The sequence below is a fragment of the Takifugu flavidus genome, chromosome 10 (genome assembly GCF_003711565.1).
Source record: "Takifugu flavidus isolate HTHZ2018 chromosome 10, ASM371156v2, whole genome shotgun sequence".
In the NCBI taxonomy this organism is placed as follows: domain Eukaryota; kingdom Metazoa; phylum Chordata; class Actinopteri; order Tetraodontiformes; family Tetraodontidae; genus Takifugu; species Takifugu flavidus.
Window position 1 is genome coordinate 14,945,156 of NC_079529.1, and position 13,362 is coordinate 14,958,517.

At 40.5% G+C, this 13,362-nt stretch overlaps 1 protein-coding gene across 1 annotated transcript in view; it reads right to left on the reverse strand.

The window, feature by feature from the left end:
• The window catches only part of iglon5 (IgLON family member 5), a 96,820-nt gene extending 89,509 nt beyond the window's left edge, over positions 1-7,311 (reverse strand). Inside the window, exon 1 of the mRNA XM_057044724.1 lies at positions 6,779-7,311. Within this exon, the coding sequence (XP_056900704.1) occupies positions 6,779-6,839 (61 nt within the window). The 5' untranslated portion in view covers positions 6,840-7,311. The remainder of the gene's footprint in view (positions 1-6,778) is intronic.
• Between the last annotated feature and the right edge of the window lie 6,051 nt (positions 7,312-13,362).

A 13,362-nucleotide genomic window follows, 5' to 3' on the forward strand; every position in this document is an offset into this window, starting at 1 on the left:
CTATGTGTATAGGCTGGCTATATGCTCTCTATTGATTTATCGTCACACTGTTAGAGGAGAGAATTGTCGAGATTCATCTTTCCAACGGTTCAAGTAGTAGGAGCTATTCTACAGGGTATGCATGCATACATTTATTTCTCCATGAGATAGAACATCTCAGTGAGCCCGTGTGCCTCCATGCTTGTGTGTGTGTGTGTGTGTTTGTGTGTAGGCAAAGGTTGACTTAAGAGCATGAGCCACCACTTATTCCTGCTTTCCCTGCCATTTCAGTCCCCCTTGAATGATCCTTACCCTGCACTAAATAAAATACATCCCTCTTTCATTTATGTGAGAACCCACGTGCTCATATTCACACATGGACCGAGGCGTGTCATAAAGCTGAATGTGACACTGAGAAAAGAGACAGAGTTGTAGGGAATTTCAACAGTGATTAAAGCTAATATAACTACATGTCTCAAGCAGGAAGGAGCCTCTCATGTTTATCACACTGAGCTTCACATATTAAAACTATAATTAGAATTGTAAACAAGCCTCACACTGACACTGTGTAATTCCCACGGCCTTATAACAAATGTGGTGACCTGTGAAGTATTTATCAGAGCTGACATGAAAAATTGAAAGGGCAATGTAGTGGTGCTCAAACATGGATTTGACCCTTTGACCTGTCAGACTTGACACCTGGAAGATAGTTGCTACCATTTAAAATGCAGACTTCAGCTTTAGACTGAAGGGTCACAGGGTCAAGTTTGTTCATTTTTGTCTGTAATTGAAAACAAGTGTCTAAGGGTGGGATAATACATAAAATGCAACATTCCTCAATTGATACTGTTGCCAATTCTTGAAACCATTTTGACAACATAAATTACCTTCTTTGAAAGAAATAGATGAACATCCCAGAAGGTCAAGTCCAAAATGATGATTCTGGAAAAGCTCCCAATGCAAATCTACCTTGAAAAACCCTTCAGCTCTTTCAAAACCCCATGGAAACATATTTTTCAAATACGGTTCTGTGGTTTTCAAACTTATTATTATCCCCTGATATCATCAGTTGCTATTTTTTTCTTTAGTTGTGTATTTTTGCTATGACAGATATTTGGTTCCTTTGCATTTAAAGCTGTGTAAAAACTGCTTCGAGAGGACATCCAGTTTTTGGGAACCTTTTACATTCATCCCTCAAATTCTATTTAGGGTACATGCCTCACTGTTTCCCCCATTCTCATCCGAACGGTATCAGAAACCCCTCGCTGTTACTGCTGACCTCAGTGGTTTGGCATTCATATAGGACGAGGTGTTTCCACTGAAAAACAATTGAGGGTCCACCACAGTGTTCTGTGCAGAGACTATTATTTATAGGGGGTATTCATAGTACTGTTGGATTGCAGTACCTCTCGTGTGTCACTGCCAATCCGCGTGTTCTTTAAATGAAGACTTCAAGTAAACAAATGTCAATTTCAAAATGTATTTAGCAAACAGATGTATTTAGCAAACAAATGTATTTAGCAAACAGAATCAATTCAAGATACAAATATACAGAGCTCGGGCCAGTTCATAACCCTACAAACAACAGAGTCAATTGTCAGGGCATGAAGTCTGACCGCCTAACTATCCCTTGGCCCGTCTTTTATAGAACAATATATGTAAATTATTGATGCTAATTCACTCCAATCCAGTCCTTCTTCTTGGATGACCTCATCTTCTTCTTCCCGCCTCATTTGGTGTTGGTGCAGTCCTTCTTCTCCATTATCTTCCCAGATAGCCAGGTCAGAGGTCATTCCTGCCGAGGAACTTATCAACACCAGTAAACTATTCTGTCACGTTTTACGATGGGGGTCTACCACTTCCTTCTGACTGTCTCCTCCTGGCTCCAACTGTCTAACAAATTCATGTCAAGGAAGGGTGAACTGACTGCTTATCTTTATTCCACTGATTAAACATTCTACTATCCTAACTTCTAAAGTGCTTATAACAGAAAACAGAAACATATGGTACAACACATGCTAATAAATAAAGACAATTCTCTTCAGTACCTATAAATTATTAGAAATTGTTGTTTTTACTTCTGTTTCAGCGCTCTGCAGTAGGACAACTAGGCAAGGCTACACTCTTAGCTGAAGACTTCGCAAAGCTTAAGTCATTACAGGCAGCTGAATTGTGTTGTCATTTCTGCAATTAAAAATAATCATTGTTGAGAACAACTAACTTGAGAAATAAGGTCATTGTAAAATATTCATATCTAAAATATATGCAAAGCACAGTGACCATATTCCTGTGTAAACATGCTGTTTTCATATGTACATATGGATAGATATGGAAGAAAAATGTTTACAGTGTACGTTTGTAAATTACAGTAAAAATATGAAGCAGAGGGGATGATATTCTGTGTTATTCTAGGTTGGAAAGAATGTTTACACGTGTAATGCATGGCTGTATGTATGTATGTATGTATGTACGGACGGACAGACGGATGGACGGACGGACGGACGGACAGACGGATGGATGGATGGACGGACGGACGGATGGATTTCCTCCTCCACCTTGTTTTAAAAAGTCATTTCTTTAGTGGCTTTAAGGCTTTGAGACAAAGGCACTGCTTTCAATTAAGAAAAAATGCTAGTTTCTCATTAGTAATTTGAAATTTTATCTATCCCAGAGAGGAATACAGGAATGTTATTAATGTTTTGCATAATTAGCCAAAACAGGGTAACTGATTGTTGTCACAGCTCAGTTTGTCATTCTGGAATTCATATCTCCTGTGTGACACAACTACCAGAAGTGTATTTTACTGTCCTTGATTTTGACCTTGAAGTAAAAGCACAGACGAAGGCACAATTCTTTGCACTGCATGAAGAATAAATAATAGGCTCACATCATCCAAATGTTTGCATTGCTTAACTGATCTGAAAACCTATTTTTATTATCCAAATATTTTGACTTTATCAGGATGATTCATTTGGATCAGTTCTCTATTCATCACAACACAGTAATCTAAAAACACCCAAAGCAGCTTCGAGCTAACTAGGCAAGTTCATTCTTGCCTTCCCTGCTCAGCACATGAGAGAGAATTAGCAGAAGATGTTGGATTCACTGCATCACAGGCCACCACACAACAGCAAGGAGGCACGGTGAAGTCATAAACCCAATGGATAAACGCAGAGCCACTCCAGGCTGGTTTAAACCCTCGGCCCATGTCCCTGAGGCTCCGGGCCCTCTTACTCCAATGCTCGTGATAAATAAAAGCTGCCAAAATGGCAATGTGTTTGCGTGCCAAACATAGAGAGACAACAGCGGACAAAACCCCCACTGATTTCAAAGGAAGGGCGAGAAAGACCCTCCAGAAACAGTCTGCAAGGCATCTGTTGATGCTGGCATGTCCTTTCCCCTCATTTCCCAGCCAAGACTTTTGATCCAGTTGTGTGTGCTTGCATATGTGTGTGTGTAGCAGAATAGCATGTACAGAAAGGCTACATGCAACATGTGCAATGCACATGTTACTATGTTCCATGAGTTGCTGATGAAAATAGAGTGGGTAAAATAAAGTGGTCCTGCCTGTTCTCATCTTTGTTCCTGCCTCGAACCACAATATTCATCAGACCAGGGTTTTAGACTGTTGGACATAAACAGAATATAAGTGATAGGTATTCTTCAGGAGTGTGAGATGTACTAACGACAATGACGAGGAAGCTTCTCTCGATACATTCTCGGTGGCCAACTGAGGCTCACTTGTATTCACACAATTTTCAGTGCCCAAGCCCTGACCTCAGTTCCAAATGCTTTTCCTCTCTTACAAGCGTTCTTGCCTTCCCTGCACTCTCAGTAACTATTCATCTTCCATACTCTTTCTAACTTAAACACATACATGCTTGAACATTTTACCTCCCTTAGTCTGTTCTAACCCCGTTATGTCATTTATCTATGAACCTCAACTTTCAATAAGCTCTTTAATCTTTACTTTCTACATGTGTACAGCAATTTGTATAACAATTACAAAAGCAATTCTCCTTAAATCTGATCCATTTTGATTTATTGCCTTAATTGTCAACTGCTTTGATGTTATATACCATAATAATAAGAAACTTCTCTTGTCTTCTTTGCTTTTCACTGTATCAGTGATGGCATTATTTCCATTATCAGATCTTGCTGGTTTCTGTCATAACAGAAATCCTCTGGGGAGAGGCTAAATTGTTTAATTTCACATCAAGGTGCATGCGTGCACGGATACTGCCTAAGCCTTATTGTTCCATCAGCGGGAAATCAGCAAACCTCAAAATTTCTGGTCTCATAGAAACAGGTTTAAATTACTTGCAAACGAGCCGTGCGCCAGGAATATGTAGATATTTCACTGTCGTACGAGTGGGCAGGCAGCCATTCTCCTCTTTGGAGGGACAATCCACGGACATTTTAATTGAAAGAAAGGACAAAAAAGGCTGAGGAGGAGAAAATGATTGTGGAAAGCCAAAAGATGACCAACGCATCCATAGTACATTCTTAAGCAAGGCCAACAGGAGCCATTGGATATAGTTACAGATGATGAGATTTTTGTCTCTAACTCAGGGTACAGACACACTTTTAATATTGGCTGCATTCTAATTCCTAAATAGGTGATAATCTTGGCAGAATATCACCTATTTAGCTCTCATCAATATTTTGGGATGAATACAATATGAGGACTCAAATCTCCAAAATTTACCTCATTAACTCAGCAATTAAAAAAAATACAGACACTATCTGATAAACAGTGGCAGTAAAGCATCAAAGCTTCTGCAGGCCACACTGGTCCAACTCTTTTGGGCACAGATAAATAGGATTAGTCCTCTGCTGCATGATTTATCAAGCATCCAAGTGTGCTCTTTCAACACTCGTGTTCTTCTATAATGCATGTTATTTCTAAAAGATGAACCTGGAGTATCTCGGAATAGCAGAAGAGAACTTGATATTTATAAGTGCCGCAATGTGCACAACTCACTTCAATATCCAATATTCCCTTAACTGTAGGTTACATGATTGGCTGCATGGTCACATCCCAAAAGCCCATAGATTTCACATGTAAACGTCCAAAAAAGTGGAATGTGACTGTGTATAAGGCTGCTTAGCGTGCTGTTGAGCCCATTATGGTTGTGTTGCATTCGTATCCTGCAGGGTTACCAGGGGACCCTTCTGCGCACCGTCAAGAGTGCAGAAGGGTCTTAGTGTGAGAAGGCAACCGTGTCCACCTGCACTCCTCCTACCCTGGAGAATCTGAGGAGCAAGACAATAAAGCCAGTCTGAATCTCTTTTCTTTTCTTTTTCTTTTAAATACTTGTCCTGTCTTATGTGTCTTAGTGCACAGTAGCAGTACAGATCCTTTTATTTCAGTTGCATTCTGTTATGCTCATCTTATCATTATTATGATTGATGATTTTTATTTATTTGTGTGATCGATTGGTTAATTGATTTATTGATTGATTGATTGGTTGATTGATTGATTGATTGATTTTTATGGGAAATGCAGGACCTGAAGGTGAGCTAGGAAAGCAATCATCCAAGCATATCAGCAGCCAAGCAAACATATAAATAGAAACAGAAGCGAACAAAACACAAAAAACAAAACATAAGAAAAATCCTTTATTGTTGCCCAGATAGGAGAAATTACTGTTTTGTTTGTGCAACAGTAAAGTAGATGTATTAATAAAGAATTAATAATAACAGACCGAGTTGTTAAGCAGAGCTGTGATGATGTCTGCAACAGGCTAAACAACCATCTCAAAGACAACCACGATTCCTCCCCAAGACAGCAAAATGGCTTTGGTGGAGCCCCCACCAGACGATCTAGGACGGTACACCCCCAGCCTCACTGAGGAGGAGCCCGTCACCCACCAGAGAAACTTGAGCGCCCACAGCGCGATGGTACCCGAGGCGTCACCTCCCGCCTGCATATCCTAACCCTAACCCACCCACCCACCCAGTCTTAATTTGCAGATTGTTAACCTCACATTTCATTGCACTGACACATCAATTATTGTTATTAAGGTCCAGAGTAGCTGATTTATATAGTGATTTCCCACAGGATGGGGAGGGGGGGCACCACTAATTGAGCCAGGTGTGTGTTTGTGTCTGGAGGGAAATAAGCACATGCTGATAATGTCATATGTTGGCACACCCATTAACATGGTTATGATGTCAAAACCTGTATTAAAAAAACAAATCCTGACTCAAGAACTCTGTGCCAAAAACAAACAAAGGAATAATTGAGATTCACAGCAATCGTAATCTGCTTCATCTGCACGTTATTTTTGGATGTATGGTCCTTCCCCCAGAGACCACCTGTAATCTTTTTACCCACTTATGGCCCCCTCGCACCCACCACCTCTCCTACCCCCCCTCCTCTCACGCCCGCCTCTTGTTCTGGTGGTGCGTCATGCGCGTGGGATACCCTGCCATTCATGTCACGTAAAGGAATGTTCACAGAAACCTGGAGATGTTTTTTTTTTTCTTTTTTTGTAGTAAACATCTTAACATGCACTCCTCGTTACCCTCGCTGAATCACATGGTTGGCTCGGAGACACGCGCACACCTCACGCGCACTCGCACCAATCGTTCGGCTTCTCTACGTACGTGCGTGGACGAAATTAAGGAAACTGGAGCGCAGTGGCTTGGCGCGAGCTCGTGACTCGCGGGCAGGTAATACCCTGCACGTCATCATTAGTATTCACCTCCACGAGCGTGTTCAGAAAATCAAAGGCAGAGATGCGCGCGTGGAGCGGCGGCATGCACACTGTCAAAGTAGCTGGTGAGAACTTACCTTTGGAAAGCAGCACCAGGACCAAGGCTGCAAACGCGTTCCACAAGAGGGGACAGCCCATGATGGAGTACTGACCGGATTTCTGCTTGTTTTGACGCGCACAGAGCCTCGATATTCCTCCTTTAGGGTGACGTTGACGTAAACCTGTGTTAAAATGACCCAGTGAAGAAATGCCTGGAGCAATAGTCCGACGCTTCTACATGTGACGGGACAAAAACACCAGTCTTGGTCTCTTGACTTTTCCGTAGTGTCAGAGAAGATTTTTTTTTTTTGTGCACCCTTGTAGAAGAATCAAAACCAGAAAATAGCAGAGCAGAAAGCAACAAATGAATATTGGGCTCTCAAACAAAGAGCAAATATTTCAGAAAATAGATGGGAAAAAAATAAATGCATAAATATAGTTGCTATCGGTTATCTGGATCGGTTCAGCGTCCTGGCCGTTCGCAAGTCGCCAATTGAGCCCTGTCCTGCTCTCGTGTGTCTGTTGGTATGCAGCGCGTCTCGTCGCTCCGCACTCGGCGCGTTGCAGGGAGCTGCGCTGAAAGCGAGGCGCACAAGAAAGAGCATGATTGACAGTTCAAGGAGAGCCACTTTCCCCAATCACTGGACCCCGAGAAAGGAGGCGGGATTTACGGTTGGACCGATAACCCGCGCGGAGAGGCCGGCCGAGGAGCTTTAGCGGCCAATCGCTTGCGCGCACTGGGAGGGCGGTGCGCAAGGCGAAGCGCGACGCGGCGATAATGTAATGTGATTTATAGCTGTTCGATGTTGCTGCAGTACACCGAGAAAACAGTCCACGGGGGGACAGACAGGCGTGATTACAGCAGGGACACAGGTGAAAAAGGCTCGAATGGAGGCAAGCAGCTTTTTTTTAATATAATATATTTAATGTAAACAAAAAAACAGAGCCGTTGCCTTCATAACTGAGAAAACCCCGCGAGTTATACAAGTAGAACAGTAATATCAAGTTAAGACTTAATTTATTACCAACTACTAATGACTGCTCTTACATTAAAACTTTCCTAAGACTGCAGTCACCCGGTTCACATAATTTGCAGTTTGCTAAAAAAAAAAAAAAAAAGGTTTGAGAAGCAATTTCATAAAAGGTCTAAATTTTCCTCTTTCAAAAAGGCTTTAATTACCTTTACAGATGGAGTCCTGCTGGTCAATCACCTCAGTCTGGAACTAGAACTGGAACTGGTTTGTACAAAGTGAGACAGATCCTTCAAACACAACACAAATGTGTTCATTTATACATCCCACATGTCCACTTTTTAACAAATAAGCCACAAGTTCTGAGCCTTCAATGAATTGAATATATGATTACATAATAAAGATAATTTGCTTGCAGAATTAAACTATAAGATTGTTACATTGAACAGTCTGATTACATGATTAGTCAGGCTGCTGCCTGCTTTATGGTATCCAAATTGAATTATTAGACCTACATTTCTGACAATGAGTGACTGCAGGCTAAGTCTGTCTGAGATGAAAGACAGAGAAAAACAGGCAAGAACAAAGAGAACAGGACTGATTAATGCATCAGCTAATCAAAGCTAAATATGTGTTACTAATAGGACTACTGCATCATTTGTTTGCATATATATGATTTACTATTAAGCAACCTGAATGAAAAGTCTAGAAATGAGTAGCATTACCCCAGTGCTATCAGTTAAAAAAAATAAAATAAAAACAATGTCACACAAACAACCCAGACTGAATATGATTATTACAATATAAATAATTTTACCATTATGTTAAAACACAAGATTTTGGCAAATATATGACACCTACAGCAGGACAGAGTCCATTAAAATGTTAGATCTTGAGATGTAGAGATCATTTTCATATGTTTTGGATGATTAAGGAAGTTTAGAGTTACATTTGCTGCCACCTCTGAGGTGTTTTCTAAAACATTTTGTAGCTTCGCAGCATGAACTCAATGCTTGAATCTATTTGAGGACCAAATTAATTATTCATCCATTCTTCATCTCTCACTTTGTCCCTTAGCAGTTCTTCTATTATCACCTCAAAGGAATCCCCTAACATTTGTTCTTATATCATTATGGTGCATAAGATTTCCATGATGAACAAGTTCCAAAATGGAAAATAAAAATATTTCAGGTATATATTGCAATGATGAACGAACTGAATCACAAGTTTGGTGTAAGGCAAATCTGTTGTCACCTACATAACTTAACTAAGTGTCAGAAACAGTTGTGCTGGGCTCCACTGCAGAATGCAGAATATACAATGGGAAGGTCTCCCTTTATTTCACGCAGCTCGTACTGGCAGGCAGTCTAAACAGGCAAGCAAACTCAAAGTCAACAGATAGGGTTAAGATTGGTAGAAGGGTGGATCGCAGAGGCAAGAACAATATTCTAAAACCAATACCATCATTAGCATACTGGCCACGGACTGGAGCCTATGAAATAAAACAAACTGTTTCAATGTGCCAGTTATTGCAGTTGCTGTTTTTCTGATAATATCTTGATTAACTGTCAGGTCTGGTTTATTAATTTCCTGAATTAATTAATGTTTTTAATCTAAATGCACCATCCAAGCCCCCCCCCACCACCAAGAAAGACATGGATTTTTATCTCACATCAACGTGCAGCTTTAATATGCAGCTTCAATATGAGTGATGAGCCAGGCTTGTGGCTTGTTGGAGGATTACAGGACCTGTGCAGGTTCGCCGAGGTTTGCGAGGGATTGCAAAATGGTAAATAATGAAAACAAATGAAAGAGTAAATTCAAAGACACACAAGTAAAGCAGAATTCAGTCGGAAAGTATGTTTGAGGTAAGAAATGCAAGTGAAAATGCTGAAGGCAAGCTGAATTCGAAGACAAGCTGAAACTTTTTAAAGGTTGTTTGAATTAGATATAATGTAATAGACAGTACAGGGTATCTATTTGATTCAAAGATGGTGCAAAAACAGACTGTAATATCAAAGAAAATCAGCTCTTTTTTATAGCTTTTGAGGCGCAGTTTTATCGTGAAGAGGGGAGGGAAAGCCTCATCATCTCCAGACGTAATACTAATTAGAAGAGTGAGCATTGAGCTTTGAGCATTTGTAAATTTTCTGTTTTACTTACAACCTTTTTTTCTTTTACAATTGATGCTTGTAATAGCTACAGGAAACAGTTCTAGTTCCTCCTGTGTGTCTCCTGTGTCTAAAGTGCAGTGATTGATCGCATGAAATAGTAACTGAGGACATTTTCTGATATGTCAGTCTGGAATAGTTATGGTTACTTATCATTACCTTTTCATTAAGGGGCAGGATAGTGCAAAACTTGCTTTTGTAATCTAGGATCCTACCCAACATAGGAATGACAAGTGTGATTTAGTTTGAATGAGCTGCAGCCAGAAGAATCACTTGCAACTATATCTAACTCAAAGACGAGCAAAAATAACTGCAAACATTGAGGAAAGATGGAGTTTATTCTGAGCAGACGTGGCTTTTGGATATATCTGTATATACATAAAGTGCCCTTTTTCAAACCCGAAAAATAGGACTTCGGAAAAGATCCAATAAGCATGTTTGGCTGGAATAGAGAATATGTTTTAAGCAGAAAGGCCATGTTTGTTTTGTCTCCTCATTTCCCTGTCATGGTTCTGCATGACTCCACTTCCATTTGGTGCATTTGTAATTGAGGATATAGTTTGACTGCATTGTAAGTTTTCAGAGTAGATCACAATACAGAGATGCTGTGGGAAACTGAGATGTGATGCACATATAATGACAGTAACTGTGGTTATGAAAGAATCCATGTTTAGATGCTGTTATTTGAGCTCAGAGAACTTACCTGTATAGTTTATATTTTATACATTAATAGCTGTTCGACTCGTTAAGCTATTGTAGAATTAATGTTAAATAATGGCTTGGCTCTCATGTACCTTGCAGGTTTATACACAGCGATGTATGCATAATTGTCCTTTTAGAAGTATAATCAGTGTATGTTTGGAGCTTTGCATCTTTATTTCAGTGTCAATGAGCCACATCATTAATGATGTCAAGATCAGACCTGTCCTGTCAAAAGGGGGCACCGTGGCTGTGAGGACAGATGCAGAAGGACAGCTTGCCGGGCCTGTTTGAAGAGCCGTACAGTTTAAGCAAACATGTCGGATTGTCTGGGGGGAGGCGTGCATCCCTGAACAGCACGCTGTTGAGCTACCAGTTGGGCTGAGACATCCTACCAGCCTGCTTAGTATGGTAATGAATGGTGATGCGGGCATGGGCACCTTTTCCCTCTGTCCCCTTGCTCCATCTTTAAGCCCACGTACATTAATTAGCATGGCAGCAGCAGCAATCACTTGGTTGTAATCAGTGTCCCTCGGAGAACCCCACTAGGAAGGATTGAATGGGGAGGGGGGCCGTGCCCAGGAGCCTTTGGTCTTGAAAAGCTTCTCCGCTGCGTTTTGCCATCCCTGGAGGAGCAAGGAAGCCAAAGACTGAAGATGTGAGAGGTGGAGAGAGAGAGAACGAAATGGAAAGTGGAAGAGAGGGACATAAACTGGAGATGATATTGTCACATAAGCCGTCCCACTCCCGGAAGTGCAGATGCATGGAAGGGGAGGATCGGTTAGGAGATGCATGGAAGGGATTAAAAATGGAAATTAAGAGTTAGATCATTAGTAACGCAAACAATGTGAATAGGTTTAAATGTTTGATTGAAATCAAGGCTATGAAATTGTACAGGGAAAGAGGATGCTGCCATCATTTGTTATAGTCCCCTTTTAGCTAGTGTTCACATTCTAAAAAATCATCTCTGGCTTGAATATAGTTTTTAAAAATTCAGCACAACGTTACAATGGCACACTTATAATGTGTAGTTCTATAGTTCTTTGCTGCATTGTTAACACAAAAGATGTACCATCTATCTATCTATCTATCTATCTATCTATCTATCTATCTATCTATCTATCTATCTATCTATCTATCTATCTATCTATCTATCTATCTATCTATCTATCTATCTATTTATTTATTTATCTATTTATTTATTTATTTTAAATGGGGAGAAAGCCTCAGGCATCAGTCTATCCAAAGGGGTTGTTTAGGAAGTAAGCACATAAGAGATATAAAGACATGGACAGATGATTTTCCTTTTTTGTCCTCTATAAACTTTTTTTAACTGAGAGTAAAAGTCAGGAATAAATAGACCTCAGATTTGTAATTGAGGAGAATTGATTCATCAACCATGACCTATTAATTTGTTTCATTTCCACCCCTCGTACAAGCAGTGCCGTTATCGCCTCACATGTTAATGTTGTTACATCCACTTAAAGTGTACAATTGTTTTCACCGCTCACTGCCACGGCTGCAGCATGCCATGCTTCTTAAGTACCTTGAAATTGAGAAAATAGAGCAGAATTTGAAAAGGATGTGACAGAGTCTGCCAAGAGATGTAGCTGAAAAACCAAAGTGAAGGAAGAGAAGTCAAGCAAAGATAAACAAACTGCAGAAACCAAAAATGTAAATGTTGTACTCCATCTTCGTTGGAAGCTACTAATTGCTTTAAGCGATGAAGAAACACCGAGGCTAAGTGTAACTAAGTGCATTTTGGTGCATACAGGCATTCATAGACACCTTTCCCAGTTGCTGGAGAGTGATGGATTGTGAATGAATGATGAGACAGTGCAGGCAGTGTCACCTTTTAAGAAGCAAATGGAGCCCATGCACATCAGAGTGCAGCCTTGAAGCTAGATCAAAGCTGCAAGCCAAGCTGTAATAGATGATGGAATTTTTAATCAGGTTTGCTGGCTAATGTTCTCTTTCTCTCTCTCTGCCTCTCTCTCTCTTCTATTTCCCTCTCTCTCTTTTATGGCTTCCAAGATGCAACTGTAATGTTAGCTTCATTTTATTTCTCCTCCCAATAAAAATGTGATTGGAAGAGCACCGCCTTTCCAGATTTAAGCAGTTGGTGTCTGTGTCTGATACCCCCTCAAACACACACGCACACATGGCAGCACATACACTATGTATCTGTACCTCTGTTATTGTAGTTACAGGGTCCCCATTTGCTGCTGAGCTCTCTTGTTTCATGTCAGCCAAAGAAAAACTACTACTACCATTGTAATTAGTGTACTCTTAATGTGTTTTACAAGCCATTGATCATCACAACAAATTAGAGGAAATAATTATCATAGCAGATGGGTGGAAGCAGCAGAAAGTTCTATTGAGCAGGACCTGCCATGATAGGAATTGTCTCTAATTTCTCATTTTCAGGACCAGCAAGATTTTTTTATTTTTATCCAGTATTTCTTTCATCTCCTCAAAATTCAGCTTATGTTAGCAACACCATATCAATGGACGTGTAAATGTTTAACACAGGCCCTCTGACGGAGGGTTCCCTGGTACATAAAAGCAGGCATAAATGTGCTGTGCACGGGAAAGGGGTGGGATACGGAAACATCATCACACCATTTTTAAACCGCACAGCACACCAGCAGAGCAGCTGAAACACAATGGCAACAGCCTAGACAAATCAACAGGATCCAAACGCCTGCCTCTAAATGACGTGCAAGTACGGTGCCAAAAGAAGCACGGTCACAGGTCCATTCACTTCATTATGTTTTGTGT